We start from the raw sequence: 17,084 nt of genomic DNA, 5'->3' as shown, positions 1-17,084 counted from the left end.
TCCCCATTTTGAAGATGGAGAACTGAAACAAAGGGAGACTGAGTAATTTGCCCAAGGTCACACAGGAGGAGAGAGGGGGGAATTGAACTGGGTTTTCTGACCGCTACTGTAATCACAACACCACCCTTGCACTCCTGAGTCAGCTACCTATTGAAAGAAGGGTGCAAAGAAACCAGCGCCGGGAGCTTTAAAACGATTAATGACTTTAACGTCATTCTGGGCAATCTCCACCCAAGAGCAGATCCTGAGCAGGTGTAAATCAGCCTCATTCGGTAGAAGTCAATGCCGCTACGCTGATTTACACCTGCTGAGAATCTGGCCCTCTGTGTCTTGATCCAGTATATTTGATCGCAAGAGCGAGCACGGATTTGCAGTTAAAGCGTTGGAACGGCAAGCAGGAGATGTGGGCTACACTCTGTCTCTATGTGACCATGGGCAAGTCACATTCATAGGATCATAGAATATCAGGGTTGGAAGGGACCTTAGGAGGTCATCTAGTCCAACCCCCTGCTCAAAGCAGGACCAATCTCCAACTAAATCATCCATTGCTGCTCCATACCTCAGTTTCCCCATCTGTAAAATGTGGCTAATCATCCAAGCCACCGCTATGGAGTGCCTGGGATCTTTAGACACAAAATGTTCTGCTGTTATCTTTTCTTTTTTGTTGTGTTGATTCACTGTGGGTCAGACAGTCATGTCGTGTGCATTGGCAACGTTCTGCTTTCGGCCCCTAGCCCAATCTAGAAATAATGCCATAGCTCACAGGATCTGAAGGTGGCAAGTTGAACCAAAAAAGTTGAAAGAAACTTAAAACTTCTCTGGACGCATCTCAGAAATGACCCCCTTCCTTCTTTAACCGGAGCTGGGCCCACCCACTGCAGCGCCTCTCTGCCATCTTCCTGTCGCAGTTTTAGTGGGGCTCCCGGGCCTTAGCTTGTTGGCAAATGATGCCAAAAGCTTAGAGTTAATATGCAGTTTTATGTAGCTGTGAAGGATTATCAAAGGGGAGGAATGAAAGTCACTGGCTGGCTGCCAAGGATGGGGAAGAAGAAGCCATTTGGTTACAAGGGGAATGGGCTACAATTTAAGCCTTATCTATTGTGCTCTGATTTCAAGCACTACCATACTGACACTGGTGCAAGCCCCTATTGTAGACAGCACAAGGTGCAATTTCCTCCAATGGTTTCAAGCAGGGGAAACTCCACTGGTGCATATATAGCAGCTTTGCTTGTTTACACCAATGGCTCTTAGCCGGGTAGAAAGGTTCACTTGGCAAAATGCGGCAGGGAACCAGTCCCCAGCACTGCCGCTGAAAGAACAAGAAACCCAGACTGGCCTCTGTCCTTGAGAGATGTCTTGTCGGATTCTTAAAGCACAGTGGGTTGTTTTTAAGTCTGACCTGTTTGCAGCAGGGATTGTGGTTTCTATTACAAACAACAGTAAAATAAAAATTAAAACAGACAAGTTAAATGAGCTCCTTCCCCCCTTTTCTCTTTCTTCCCTCTATCCCCCTCCACGCTCCCTCTTTCTGTTTTTCTTTTCATGCCAATAACTAATTTAAAAAACTGAAGAGGCTTTTGCAGAGCCAGATGGATTGGGCGAGTGCACATGGATTTTTCCACAAGGAGATTCACTCTGGTCTCCTTGCTCTTCTCCAGCCCCAAACCATGAGAATGGACAAAGTCTCTTATTCACTCAGGGGTTGCGGAAGGAGTTTGGGGGCAGCAGTTCATCTGGTGCTTTCTGATGAGGATGATGGTTATTTTTAATGTTGCGTCTTAGCGTGGTTTTTATGGTTTCTTTGTTGTCCACAAGGAGACTTTGGAATCCTTTTTGGTTTAAAGCCCTGGCTTGGTTCATGTTGAATAACCTAATGGCTCGTCCCTTCGCTACCTCTAAGTCTGGTCCTTGAGTGGTTTTTCGGTCCAGCCACTCCAGGACAAGAGTGAGAAGACGGGCTTGGGAAAACGTGGATTGTGAACAGTTCAGCAATAACAATAAAAAAACTAGGGATTTAAAATGCAGGATTCTGATGACACATCTTTGCCGCAAGCCAATCCTCACCCACCAGTGTTGCTTGTTGTGAAATCAGAGCGCATTGTTTTTCCCCTTTTCTCTAACACAGTGCTTTGCTGCACCCTTCCAGGGCCCCTTCAAGGTCCTTGGAAGGTTTCCTGCAGCTTCCGAATCAATCATGGGCTAGATCCTCACTTGATGTCAATCGACATGGAGCTTCGCTGATTCACACCTGCTGTGGATCTGGACCCATAACTCAGGGCTGCCCATGATCCACAGAGGTCAGAGACAGAAAAAACTTGCTGTGGTCACCATTCAGTGTATAGCAAGGTTCTTTCTTCTAAGTGTAAGAAAATAACTGCGGCATTTCAGATACTCCGTGCAGTAATAAGTGCTGGGAAATGTTGACTTTTTAATGGCAACTACTCTACCAAGTCATCTAGTACATCTCCCTGCAGACACCCAGATTTTCCAAGGCTTTACCCAGGTCAGCTGTTAAAGTGCATAGGCTTCCACCCTTTCCCTTAGGAGCCCAGTACAGCTCCCCATCAGGATGTTTTTCATGATCTCCGTTGTGAACTTTCCTTTCCGTCCAACCTCTCCTAAACCATGAGCAGTTCCTCTGTTTCCTGGATATTTACCAGTTCTTAAGGCAGGCTCCTTGGGTTCCATACCACGCAATCACAGGGCAGCCAGAAGAAGCAGTGAGGCAGAGGAGCAGGTGGCTGTGCAAGGCACACCTAATTGCAGCCTCGCGATGGGCCAGGAGGATGAGCAAGGGCTCTGGAGTGGAAAGAAGGCACAGATATTTGGGAGGATGGGGGGCAGCTGAGAGGCAGATTCTGACTAGACAGAAATTCAAATTTTGTTGGGTTCAGTTTACATTTAGCCTCAGTCCACCCCGTCTATGCCCATGGGACCAGATGGCGCCTGACATTAGCACGGGTGTACAGAATGGGGTGGAGGGCACTAAGCACTTTTGTTTTCCTCCCTGCCCTCCATCGCCAACTTGTGCCCCACACAGGAGTCAAGCACAGGCCCAGTCCATGCTACTACCACCTGTGCAGGGAGGAGATGGAGACCCAGGCCTCAGCCCTGCTCCCACTCTCTGCCATCCACCTCCTGCACAATGTGTCCCCACAGCTCCACCTGTCCCATGCCATGTCTTACTATTTAACATTCATATTGTAGCAGTGCCCACAGGTCAGAGCCCCATTGTGCCAGGTACTGTACAGACAGATCAAAAATGACAGGCCCTGCCCCAGGGCCCTTGCACTATAATGGACAATACATAGCAGGTGGCTGAAGCACATACGTAGGCCAGGGCATGGAGACAAAGTAACTAAAGCGTGTGTAAAATTTCTTAAGCCATAATCACAACTAGCCACCTGTCTAGCCTTCCTGGCACAGTCTGAACTCAACTCTTCCTTCCCTCTTGTCGTTTGTCATTAGATCCCTCCTATGATGCGGTCAGGAGAGCCGGATGGGGCAATAACATGAACTCCAGCCTCAGCAAAAGTAAGTAGCCATGTTGGGGGTGGCAAATTCTGATGCAGAGGATTAAAAGATGGTCACGAGTTGGGCTAGGTTTGGTTTGCTTGTTGGACAGGCATCAGAATGACTGAGGATCCAGGCCCTATTAACTTCCAGTCTCTTGTGAGACTCAATTCATTGGAGCCATCCTTGCATTGGGCCCGATTCTGATACAGTTAGTCATGATGAATAACGCCGTACTCCAATACCTTACTACTGCTCAAAGGAGAAAGGTGTCACTCACCGTGAGAAAGCATAGCAAATTCTGGCCCTTAATATTTGTAAAGCACATTGAAGTTATCATATGGATGATCCTATAGACATGCATATTATTCTAGTTGTTAATTATTTTCAGAATTTATATAATTTTGCAATACTACAGGGTAGGGCCGGATTTCATGCTTCCCCCAAATGGTAGGTTTATGCCCTGAAGGAGGTAGATTGCTAGACCATGCAATTTTTTATCTTAGCTAGTATAACTGGCTGTCACAGGGGCATATTCTGCTCTTCTTTCACTGGTGTCACATGTCCTGGGCCACAAGTCGTCCCTGATCAAGATATTACTCGTCTGGGGTAAGGCTGGCAAAATTTGGCCCTAAATCAGTACTTTCTCTTTAGGAGCTTTATGGAAAATGCTCACTCAGAATGGGAAGACCATGCTTTGGTTTATAGCATTATCTCTGTTATCAATGAGGATCTGCATGGGTGGAGCAGATGCTAGGGCTAAGGTTGAACTGATTTGTAGTGCTGGTTGGGAATTTTTTGACCACTTTTTTTTTTCTTCAGAAAAATGTCGATTTTCCAAAGCCAAAATTGTTCACGGGAAAGGCTCGTTTTGCGAATTTCCCGTTTCAAAAAAAATTCCAGAAAAAAGTTGAGAAATCGTTGACATCCCATTTTGCCCTTTTCGAAACAAAAAATTCCATTTTTCAATTTGAAGCAACCATTGCTTTCAAAATTTAGGTTAACTGAGAGTAAAAAAGAATTTCAAAAGGTCAAAATGATCAAATGGAAGCATTTAGTTTGACCTGATTGAAAATTATTTAAAATGTTTCCATTGATGAAAATTGTGATTTTGACTTTTCATCCCTGTTCACGGTAATAAATATGTATGAAAACTCAACAATTCCTGTGTGACCACAAAACTGTTTCCTGCCCACCTCCACTGGCTTGGTCATGTTCATGTCTACACTGTATCCATCTTGTTCCCTATTTGTTCCCTCTCCTCTGGTTGCAGTACATCTAAGATCTCACTTTTCCTGTTATTACAGGTCCCCCGGTTGCAGGGACTCAAACTGTGAACAAGAATACAGAACAGCAACGGCCTCAACCAGGTAAATGTGTCCATTGTGTGCTCGGCTGTATCCCATAAACAACTTCATTTCCCAACCTGGTATTGTAATGTTTCAAGCAAGGACAGTCTTAGGCACAAGTTAAATGGGCTCAAACACTTATAAAACTCGGTCAACTCTGTTCATCCACCAACAAGGCTTATCCAAAACTACTTTCTTCTGGCTGCTTATGGACAATCCTCCCCCCATTTAAAAGAGATGTCCCTGTATCATCTTTGTCATGTGCAGGGTTCAAAATCCTTAGTGTCAGCTGCTTTGGTATCTGCTTTGACATCCCACAGCAGGCAGTGTAAAGGATTCTGAAACAGCTAGTCAATGGAGCTGCTTCTGCCACAGTGGTGAAAGGTCTACGGGCTGGATTCTAACCTCCCTTACACCAATATAAATTGGAAGCATCTCCAACCAAGTCCACAGAGGTACACCACTATCAAAGCACCGTAAATAAGAGAATCAAGTCCAATCAGGCTTCAAGCAGGGATACTTCTTGCTTTGGTTTCCCAGTGGGTTGGGTTTCCCAATTAAATGTCGCCCCCTCAGTGTTCTGCACAGCTGCTTTGTAGCTTTCTTTGTTAAGGTGTAAAGTCAGCCATGACCCAACACCAAAATCCAAGGGACAATGAAGGGAAGTAGAGAGATTACAGCATTGGGGCCCCAGGAAAAGGGGGGAGATTCATTCCTAATAAACACATGATGGAATTTCTTAAAAGCATTCACCATGAACTTCATTCTGCTTCCGTTAGCATCTGCATTAAAACACCCACTGATTTTAGTCAGAGCTGAGCTGGACCAATCTTCCATTGACATCATTGGGAGCAGAGCTGAGCCAACATGGAGTGTTTCTGAAAATCCCACCTGCACACAAGAAGAGGAAATAATCAGCCCAACTAGAAAATGAGGCACACTTACACAAGTGGCCCAACTGCTCACATTAAAGCAAATGTATTTGCTCTGATCCAGTCATGTTGTGCTGGCCTGATGCTATGTTTTCATGCAGCCAACTGCTGTGGCTTGTGTCCAGTGGGGATTTTGATCTTAAAAAGTGGGATACGCTATGAAAACAGTGCAGCAGCCACTAGGTTATTTAATCCTCCCTAAATAACGTGTGTCTGTTCATTAAACAACATAAGAGACCAATGGGAATGATTAGTGGGAGAGGAGTGGCAATGTAAAAAAGGAAGGTAAAATGGACATCTGGATTATTCTGGTTAAGAAAAATAGAAAAGTGCCTTGTTTCTTTTTGTGCAGTAGAGTAAAGAAAAGATTTCTTGTCTCTTTGTTTAGATCCCTATCAAATTCTGGGACCCACCAGCAGCCGCTTAGCCAATCCAGGTGAGTTCGGTTTGGGACACCAGACCACTATCTTAAAGGCAAATTCCAACTCCTGTTTAAAGGGCCAACTCTCTCATGAGCCACTGCTTCAGACTCGGCTGGAATCGTAGCTTTTGTCCCTCTGCTGCTTGGGTAGAGTATATGGGCCATTGGATTGAATAGGAGTTGATCCCACATCTGTCCTTACCACTGCCCTCTGTGCTGGTCATGGAAGCTGGTGTGGAGAATTTCTTCATGATCCCCTACATGGCTGTACTATTGGTAGCTTCCATGTGCAGTCCCCACCATGGGCCTTAAATACAGTAGTAAGAATGGTCTTGAGTGGCTGTCTTCCCCAGGAGTGACATTTCACTATTATAAGGCCAGGGTGGGCAAATGATATAGTAAAAGGACTATGCAAGAGTAAACCTGGGTGGATAGTGCCAAATAGTCTTTGTTTGAATACAAACAATGAAGTCATGTCTTCGATATTGGACACCGCATGAAGTTGCTCACCACAGGCATTCTACCCTTCCCCCTCAAAATAGCTAACCAGATTTGAACCCAGGAACTTTAATACTATACCACAGAGTAGAAGACCTAAATCGCTTAAGCTCTTAGCTAGCTTCTGTGGAAAACCCTTTGCAGGCTTGCTATGTTTACACAATGACCCCCTGATCAAGTCATCTACAGACCTCTGGTAATAGGAGCAAGAGCATGAGCATGAGCATCACTTGCTTGAGCTAATTGACAAGGTCGATTAGCATCGAGGCTGTTGCAATCTCGTAAACCTCTTTACATGGCCCAGCCACAAGAGGGGGACAAAGACCCCACCTTGGCATTAATGTGGGTTACATTTGCACAAGCACATATTCTGTTCGCAGAGGGAGAAGGTGTTGTATGCGCACGCAAAAACGGATTCTCATGAGCCTCCTTACAGGAAGTGTTAGTACGGCCATCTTGAAATAGTCTAGGAGTCATCCAGTCTGAGAGAAGAAAGAAATAATACTGTGATTTAGGTGATCAGCCACAAGGCTGCACATGGCAAATTATGAACTGCAGATATTTGCAGCAATAGTTATGAAAATAGTTAGTGAGCAAAGCAAGGTTGAAATACGCTTATATCAGCTATTCAGTGAATAATTCTGAATAATGACCATGTTCATAAAAAGCTCATTTCTGAATGCTTTGTAGATTTGTCGATTTTAATGCCAGAGGGGACCATTCTGATCAGCTAGTCTGACCTCAAACAGAAGAAGAGGCTGAGTGACTTGTTTGCTGGGAATAGGTGGGCTGACCCTCCACAAGAGTTTGTAAGGCTTGAAGGAAACTTTCCCATCAAAGATTGAGATAGTCCCTCTGTTTCCTGTCTTTGTCTTTTGATTTAAACAGGAAATGGAATGTCATTTCCTTTTCTCTTTGGCTCGCTTCATGCAGGGAGTGGGCAGATCCAGCTGTGGCAATTCCTCCTTGAGTTGCTGTCGGACAGTTCCAATGCCAACTGCATCACGTGGGAGGGGACCAATGGGGAGTTCAAGATGACAGACCCCGACGAGGTGGCCAGGCGCTGGGGAGAGCGCAAGAGCAAGCCCAACATGAATTACGACAAGCTGAGCCGAGCCCTCCGATACTACTACGATAAGAACATTATGACCAAAGTGCATGGCAAAAGGTATGCCTACAAATTTGACTTTCACGGCATTGCCCAGGCTCTCCAGCCTCATCCAACTGAGTCTTCAATGTACAAGTATCCATCAGATCTTTCCTATATGCCTTCTTACCACGCCCATCAACAGAAGGTGAACTTTGTGCCCCCCCACGCTTCCTCCATGCCTGTCACATCATCCAGTTTCTTCGGAGCAGCAGCATCCTATTGGACCTCTCCTACGGGCAGCATCTACCCAAACCCCAATGTCCCGCGTCATCCCAACACTCATGTACCATCGCACTTGGGCAGCTACTACTAGATGTTTTTATCTTCAGTGGCCTTTATCAATCTGGTTGGATGCTCTCTTTACTTCTGGGATTTTTTGGACCTTTTCTGGATATTTTGTGGGCCATTGTTGGGGGGGGGGAATTAAAAACTGGATATTAGTTATTCTTGGATCAAACCTTCTCTCTCTTTTTTTTTTTGTGTGGTAATTTTGCCTCTTCTGTCTTGAACTGAGAGATGGATACCTCTGCAGGCCAGTACTCTGTGTTTTTATTTTGGTTCTAAGTCTTATGTCCTCTATAGGAACTGCCCATGAAGATTGCTCACCACAACCTGGAATGATTATCAGCATTTGAATTTTTACGAGACCAGAGAAAAAAATGTTTAGCAGTCCGAAGGCTCTTAACAAGACATATATCCAGCCGTGAGTCTTAGAAGAATGCTATGTTTGTTTAACAGGGACTTAGGACTACATGTGTGTTTTTGGCGGGAGGGTTTCTGATTTTGAGGAGGGGATGGAAGAGTCAGATATTATGTTGTGAGGACCTGGGGCTGCAGAGGATGGCAACTGGAATCTTAGCTTTAATTAAGGCCAATGAGGTTTTTCACCCAACTGGAAATTTTATATATATAAAGAAGTAAAGGGCATTGAAGGAACCTTTCTAGAGTGTGCAACTTGTGTTGGACTGTATATTAACTCCAGAAACATCTGAGACCAGAACAAAAGAAAGTAACCTAACATCAAGCACAGACATTCCTTGAGAGCAAAAATGAAATAAACGACAGCAGATCCTGGAGAGCTCTGCCAAAACTTTCAGGATCGCTAAGCGCTACCGATTCGCGAACGCTGTGCGTTTGTCAGACCGTCGTTCTAAGGGTCAGCTAATCAGAAGGCTACTTACTGTATAAGTTATGCAGAGTTATTTTTTCCCTATATCTCACAATATTAAAAGAAAGATGAAATAAAACGAGTTGACCTCAGTCACAAATGCAGGTTATTTTTACTACCAGATCAGTTGTTTGTGGGTTTTTATGTTGTTGTTTGTCTGGTTTTTTTGTTTGGTTTTTTTAAAATGTAATTTGTACATCTTTTCAATCTGTACATTTGGGCTGTAGCTTTGTACTTTTTGCTAAAAAATTAAAATGAAAAAAAGATACATGTAACGTATCTGGTGGGAATAGAGCCCTGATCCCACAACCGGATCCAGGCAGATTTCTTTCCTATACTAGTGTGGAACACGTCTGAGCTCACTGGGAGTGTCTAAAGCACAGTTTTTGTGCTTCTGTTTTAGCTTGAGTTCGTTGATTGCTAATTAACTCAAATCGGCCAACATGTTTGTATTCAAGCTAGTTGAAAAAATGCATCAACATTTTCCAAATTTTTCATGACAATTTTCCATCAAAACTGAGTTTTTCAAACATTTTGATAATTCTATAAAACTGGATGAAAATCAGCAAACATTCCTCCCCCACAAAAAATTTTTTTGAAAAGCTTTTTCAGAACATTTTCATCAAACATTTGAAAATTTTCAACTACCTCTAATTTGTGAAGCTAGTCTTAATGATCCAGGAATGTTCATTTCAGGAAAGAAACATGAAGATCTTGGAACAAATGTTTATAGAGGTCTTAGATTGGTACTTACAAGCTTATTAGCTAATTTGGAATTAACTGGCAATCATTTAACAGGAGCAAAAATATCTAGTGTAGACATAACCTCTGAACGTCTGTGTCAGTGCAAGGTTTAGTCCACATGTATTTGCTTGCAGAATTGGGACCTTAAAACAGAACATTATAGTTTGGTCATAACTTTAAACAGAAGCACTGATGCCATTATTTAACAAAAGAGGAAAACAAGATCAAGCTGATCAGTTTAGGTCTTAGTGCTTTTGGAATGTTTATAGGTAACATTACTGCAATATTCGCAAAAAAAATAAAAAAAATATTAAAAAAATTTCCCCATGGAAATGGGCTTTTGCTACTATATATATGCAATGTATTTTTGGATATTAAAATATATATAATTTTGCAAGTAATCTTTGTGGGTTTTTTAAAAAAATGTATTAAATGTTACGCTGACAACTGTTGTATGAGGATTATGGTGTAAAAAAATGTGAGAAAATAAATGGCTGTTTTCTTCTCTAAGACATCATATTGTTACACTTTTTTCCCCAAGCTCACAGCAAAACCATGAACTTTCAGTCTAAACAATATTTATTTTAGATGAAGAGAAAGAAACTAAAAGCAAACTAAATAATACTTTGCCTTTGTATACCACTATTCATCAATAGATTTCAAAGCACTTGACAAAGGAGGCAAGTATCATTCATTATCCCCATCTTACAAATAGGGAAACTGAGGTACAGGGAAGTGCAGTGACTTTCCCAATGTTACCCAGCATGCAAGCAGAAGATCCCAGGTGTCCTGAGTTCTAGTCCAGTGCTTCCATCACTAGAACACACTTCTCTAATGGCTACCCTATTGGTTTAGACTATGCTGACTCCCTGCGTCACAGTCATTATTGAGGGTATAGACTTACCTCTGATTGTCCAGCCTTTGGGGTTTTTTGACAAATTATTAATGGAGACTTTCAATGTATTTTCCCCCTCCACACATAACCCATCACAAGCAAGTTTCCAGTCCAATAATCTTCACTTGCTTGATTAATGAAGATTCACTCTGAACAGTGACTCTAAAAATGACACCTTCTTACCCAACAGATCTGTTCCCTGGGTGTATTCCACTGGACCTGCTGATTTTAGTTACAAACGTAAGTGTTTCCTTGTTTAACTGTTTGTTAAACACAGCTATGATAGAGCGAGCTGTGTTCTATTCCAACTGTGCTCCACCAATACAACTGCTAAGTAGTTTCCAGAGGCAGGCATGTGCTTTCACAGGTGTCAGTGTTGGCAAAATGTGAAGACCACGAGTTTGCACACATGTCGTTTGGGGCAGAATTGCAGAGCAGTAAGCGTATACAGGTGTCACCGCGAGCAAAATTTGCCCTGCAGAATCCTTGGCCAAGATGTTCAAAAGTGAGTTGTGACTTGGGGAACATCCATTTTCATCTTAAACCTTCTGAAATGGAGGTGTCTCAAGTTGGCCACTGCAAAACGGAACCACTTCAGATCATTGGTAAGGTTCCAAAATCTTGGAATTGATAACTAGAGATGCCATACAAGCCACTAGTGGCTCACTTTGACTCCCAGGCTGAGTTTGCAGGATTGAAGTTCTGAGGGAAAACCCATTTTTTTAACATGTAAACAGAGCATGTTTGCACTAGGAGTGATTGAGAGACTATAAACATGGAGTCTAATGGTACTAATTCTACAGTCGCTTTTCTGAGGAGAATAGAGCAGATGGGAGCTGAGGTACAGCAGGATTATGTCAGAAAGTTTTATAAAAAGAATGGTTTACAACTTGTGAATGTGAGTTTTTTGTGTAGACAGGGCAGCAGGGAAATGAATTGCTCTGCATTAATGTTCAGAATTCAAAGCTAATTGGTGAAATCCCCACCAAGGCCCATGGGAGTTTTGCCATTGTCTGCAACAGAGCCAGGATTTTTATCCACTGGGTCTATTCGGCTACCAAAAGTAGCTGGGCTCAAGTGGTATTAAGAGTCTGACTTCAGTGGACATACAAAGCCCTGTGGCCTGAAGCCATAGAGAAAAAAGTGCTCACTAGTGACATTTGTTGATGACTACAGAAAAGAGCAGCCCTGAGCTGCTTGAGAATGCCAGAGGGGCAGAGGGTCCCTTGGGGACGGAGCTCTCTGCTGACAGATGTTGGTGAGCAAGGAACTAAGTGGGCCAGGCCTCATTTGCGTTTCAATTACGTGACTATTTGGGACGTTTTGGCATGTAGAGTTTGGAGGCAATAAAATACTGTTGTCCCAGTTGGGAAACGAAGGAGAAAAGATTTGCACCACATAGGCTGGGGGTGAAGGGTCACCTAGTAATGAGCCCCAGTTGGGTAAGGAAGATTAGGCAGCACTGGGGAGAGATGGGTGCCCTTCTAATTTTTGTGAGGAGTTTATTTCTGCTGGGAAGGACTTTGCAAAGGGTCCCATACCCTGCTGATGACTCATTAAACGGCTGCATTAAGACAGTTTCAAGGCAGTGGGCTGAAGCAATTTTGTGGCAGGCTGAGGTGGGTGGGGCGGAACACTCAGAGAGCTTCCGTTTACCTCAGGGACTGTGCTGGGGGCCTCCCTCCTCAGCAATCAGAGCCCAAATCACTTCAGCTGGGTCAGAAGGCAGAGTCCCTGGAACAGCCCAGAGCACCAAACTGCCAGGGTCCTTGGACAACAGACGGTGAGTGGGGAGGTGGGGCAGAGGGAAGTGGCCGGAGCACGGTCGCCACTCACAATGGCAAGAGGAGGGCTAGGCTGGGATTATCGTTAAGACGCCCTAGGGGAGAGGGAGTTTTACCTCATAGAAAGTGCTAATTAATTAATTGCTGGCTTTCCCAAGTGCATTCTGTCATCCCTTCTAATAAGTTCTCATTGTTGTAAACCCCAGGAGTCAGTGCTTATGAGTGGGGAAGTATTGCCTATCAAGGGTGCCCAGGGTGGTATACATAGTTACCCAGGTTTCTGGGCGGGGTATCGAGCCGGTATTTACATTTTCCGAAGGAACCCCTGGAAAATTGAACCTGGCCTCTTTTGCTGCTGACAGCACCTGGCAGAAGGGTTACATACAAGACCTGGAAACTGACTTTTTACCTCCCACTTTTTGCCCAGATATTAAGACATATAAGACAGTGGTTCTCAACCAGGAGTAGGTGTACCCCTGGGAGTATGCAAGGGTCTTCCAGGGGATACATCAGCTCATCTAGATATTTGCTTAGTTTTACAACAGGCGACATGAAAAGCACTAGCAAACTCAGCACAAACTAAAATTTTGCATAGACAATGACTTGTTTATACTTCTCTGTATACTCTACACTGAAATGTAAGTACAATATTTATATTCCAATTGATTTATTTTATAATTATGTGGTAAAAATGAGAAAGGAAGCAATTTGCTGTGACACTTTTGTATTTTTATGTCTGATTTTATAAGCAAGTAGATTTTAAGTGAGGTGAAACTTGGGAGTAAGCAAGATAAATCAGACTCCTGAAAGGGGTACAGTCATCTGGAAAGGTTGAGAACTATTGATATAAGATATGCAGGATCAGCCATTGTTACATGGGGCTGGGGTCATTGCAAGGGCTGCCTTACTTTTCATTTGAGATGTGCCTGAGTAGTTTGGAACCAAATCTTGAGGTGAAAGACACCAAATTTCAGGTATCTAGAAGGACACCTATCTCTGATCCTCATGCTTCAAAACATAAACAGATTAACAGATGTGGAAAGGAAGAAACCTGCTTTGGTAGCGTATTCTCTGTGGAGGTCTGTGAATGGCACACATTCCTCTGCAGTCTACAACATTGACCACCAGTGGAGATTGGATACTAGACCTAGTGTCAGATCTTTATGGGCTTAAGAGATCCATTTCAGCTGTGACATTGAATTTCCTGGCAGCTGTGACAGACTTTTAATCTTATTTAAACACAGAGGAATTTTCCTGTCTTAACACCTTTTTGTTTTTACATTAGTAAGGAATAGAAGGGAAAGGAAATAATAAATGTCTATCATACCCTTGACCAGCAAAGGGCTCTGAGACTCCTTCAGGCTTGATGCCATCTCAATGGAACACTGACTGCATGGGAAATATGCAATTCTGAGTTCCTTTTTTGTAAACTTTTACCCTGAAGGTGGACCATTATCTGATGAACCTTCCCATCAATTTTTATATTCAAGTGGGGCTGTTGCTGTGACCATATCAAGGTTTGCACCAAAACCACAGATGCAGCCTTCTGCTGTTGACCAAAAGAACGGAGTCGTCAATCCAAGATCACCTAAAGGAGCTGGTTTTGTGGCATTATTATCATAGGGTTGCTTGTAAGTACAGGGCTGTGTGTGACAATTTGTTGCACTGAAATAGCATTTTTAATAGCGCTGGTTGGGAATTTTTCAACCGAATGTTTTTCTGTTTGAAAATGTTTTGTCAAAGCAGAAACTGTTTGTCGAAACAAATCTGCTTTGAGGGCACAGGATGCGCTTTCCAGTCAAAAGTGGAGTAAAACCTGGCCTAGTGGTTTGGACCATTCATCTGGTAAGTGCTCTGGCCACTGGCTCTGCTGGTCTCTTTCTCTGCTTTTTCACAACATTTTTTGAAAGGTCTCTGTTTTGAAACCCTTGTCATATTTTTTCCTAAAATGGAATTCTGGTTTCCAGCCAGCCCTAATTGTGAATGGCCTACATGGAATGAATTTGGTAGGCCTCAGCCCAGTTCCCAGCAGGTGAGCTCCTACCTCACATGAAGCATTACCACATTTGACATTAATTGGAACCATAGTTGCTGTTTGGATAAATCCAGGGCTGTCAAGCTGGCACCATTAGCTAGCACTAAACCCACTAGAGAAAAATCGAATAGAAATGACCTTCTCTTCACTAATTTCCCCTTGTTACTTCACCTCCCTCTCTCCGTTCATGCTGTGCCGTTCCATGCCTTCCTACCAGCTGTTTGTCACAGCCTCAAGCCTAGTGAATTGGTTGCATTTAAACATCCTTGACAAGGCGCTACATGGCTGGCCTGCAGAACAGTAGATTATAGGTGGTGTTGATGCCAACCAGGTGTGTTTGAGACAGCGCGTCTGCTTGAAAGCAATGTAAATATTTGCCAGCAGAAATGATGAGCTGAGTCTCTTATTGGATGGGGTTGGTGGGAGTGGGGGGAGGTTTCTAAGACCTGCTTTATGCCTCTGCACTTTATCTATATGGGAAGAAAACAGGAAGTTAGGAGACAGGCATGCAGCATAATAGAGACCGCTAAGCTGATGGGGAGTCAGAGCGCAATGGATGGAGCCCTGTGTTTCTTAAACTAAAATGCAGATGCTGGGAGAGGAGGAGGACACTCTCAGGCAGTTGTGGTGCAAAGCCATATCACCCCAGGGGGCTGCAACTGCTTCTCCAGGAGCTGCTCCAGATTTGTTATTTTCTTTGGCTTTTCATTAACTTTCTTCCCCTACCACTCCCCGCAGAGCTGCAGAGTCCTGCGCTAGGCCCTCTTTCAGTCTCCCTGCTGCTGCAGAGAACTGCATGCAGGACAGCAGAGCCTCTTCTGCTGCAGTGTCTAGCCTTCTGGTGGTAGGGGAAAAACTAGAAAAGGCAAACCCTGAAGGCTCAAACCCCAGCAGACCCACCCTCTCACCCCTCCCCAACACACATTTGTTATTTGGTAGACTATCATGATGGGGGAGGGGCTGAACTTGATGTTTAAATGCTTGAGGTTGGCAAGACTAGAGCTGGCTGTGTGCACGGGGCCACATTCTGATCTGAGCAGTGTTGGTGTAAAGCTGGAATAATGCTCTCAAAGCCAGCAGTGCAACACCAGAGAAAATGGCACTTCCTCTGGCCCTAAGAGTCTGCCCTGCAGCCACAATGGGTTTACAGCTACCTGTCAACTTATCTGGTCCCCATCACTCTGGTACCTGAAGTGGCTACAGCAGAGAGCTCGATAACAACCTCTGGAGAGCTTTAAATGCCATATCTAGATTAATCATCCTCTACTGGGATAGGGCATCATTTTTCACAGGGCCGGGGGGGTCAGACCGGAAGCAGCCTCTCCTCAGCTAGCATGCCAGGTAAATAAGAACATAAGAACGGCCGTACCGGGTCAGACCAAAGGTCCATCTAGCCCAGTATCTGTCTACCGACAGTGGCCAATGCCAGGTGCCCCAAGGAGAGTGAACCTAACAGACAATGATCAAGTGATCTCTCTCCTGCCATCCATCTCCATCCTCTGACGAACAGAGGCTAGGGACACCATTCTTACCCATCCTAGCTAATAGCCATTTATGGACTTAGCCACCATGAATTTATCCAGTCCCCTTTTAAACATTGTTATAGTCCTAGCCTTCACAACCTCCTCAGGTAAGGAGTTCCACAAGTTGACTGTGCGCTGCGTGAAGAAGAACTTCCTTTTATTTGTTTTAAACCTGCTGCCTATTAATTTCATTTGGTGACCCCTAGTTCTTGTATTATGGGAATAAGTAAATAACTTTTCCTTATCCACTTTCTCAACATCACTCAACAAACCAAATGCAGGACTTGGTTTCCTGGTGCCCTACGTATGCAGCCCCGCTGTGCTACAGGGCTTTGAGTTGCCTGGCATCTCAAGTGACACGCATGTGTTCAGTCACTCCCTGGTACCCATGCCCACTTCTTGCCCAGGCTATGGGGCCAAGCCTGGAGCTGCTTCTCTCTCCTCTCAGCCACGGGGGATGGTGCAGCACCGTTTCTGCCAGACACCAGGTAGCTTGCTGCTTGTCCGCCATGCTGGATCCTGGCTGGGGAAGAGCAGGGGCAGCAGCAGTGCTGGGGACAAAAAATGAGAGCGGCCCAATGTGAACCTCACCCCCACCCTCGCCGGCTGGGCATCCCCACCCACAGCAATACCCCAGCTACCTGGCAGCTCCTGCCCAGCTTCTTCCCACCCTCAGCTCCCCCTTACACAGCCCCCAGTGAACTACCTCCCAAGGAGCACCCTGTTGCGCCCATCCACCCCTCATATCCCAGCACCCTCTAGCACCCACCCCAGATACCCCAGCACCCTCCCATCTCCCCTGATACCCAAGCACCCTCTAGCATCCACCCACCTACCCCAGATATCCCAGATACCCTAGCACTCGCTCACTCACTTCTGTGCTGACCATAAGCTGAAGCGTATGGTTACATGCAAATTCTCTGCAGGCAAGCTCCTTATCTAACGCACATAGCATGTCACACATGGCACTGCGCTTCTTGGCAGCTGCAATGCTGAGCAGCGCGGGGTCAGTTTGTGATGCCAGGTTATCTACTATATTCTCTTTCTTCTGTAGAAATATGGGGAAACTGTG

At 44.6% G+C, this 17,084-nt stretch overlaps 1 protein-coding gene across 8 annotated transcripts in view; it reads left to right on the top strand.

Moving 5' to 3' along the window:
* The window catches only part of FLI1 (Fli-1 proto-oncogene, ETS transcription factor), a 114,897-nt gene extending 104,620 nt beyond the window's left edge, over window positions 1–10,277 (top strand). For 7 of the 8 annotated variants that reach the window (XM_044996916.1, XM_044996915.1, XM_044996913.1 and 4 more), the window contains 4 exons: window positions 3,469–3,534; window positions 4,821–4,883; window positions 6,183–6,230; window positions 7,647–10,277. In XM_044996916.1, coding sequence (XP_044852851.1) covers window positions 3,469–3,534; window positions 4,821–4,883; window positions 6,183–6,230; window positions 7,647–8,176 — 707 coding nt within the window. In that variant the 3' untranslated portion in view covers window positions 8,177–10,277. The remainder of the gene's footprint in view (window positions 1–3,468; window positions 3,535–4,820; window positions 4,884–6,182; window positions 6,231–7,646) is intronic. The other variant, XM_044996920.1, reaches the window with a different exon arrangement.
* The last annotated feature ends 6,807 nt before the right edge of the window (window positions 10,278–17,084 follow it).

The sequence above is a fragment of the Mauremys mutica genome, chromosome 22 (genome assembly GCF_020497125.1).
Source record: "Mauremys mutica isolate MM-2020 ecotype Southern chromosome 22, ASM2049712v1, whole genome shotgun sequence".
Classification (NCBI taxonomy): domain Eukaryota; kingdom Metazoa; phylum Chordata; order Testudines; family Geoemydidae; genus Mauremys; species Mauremys mutica.
Note: the sequence above shows the minus strand (reverse complement) of the source record. Positions and strands in the feature narration are given on the sequence as shown.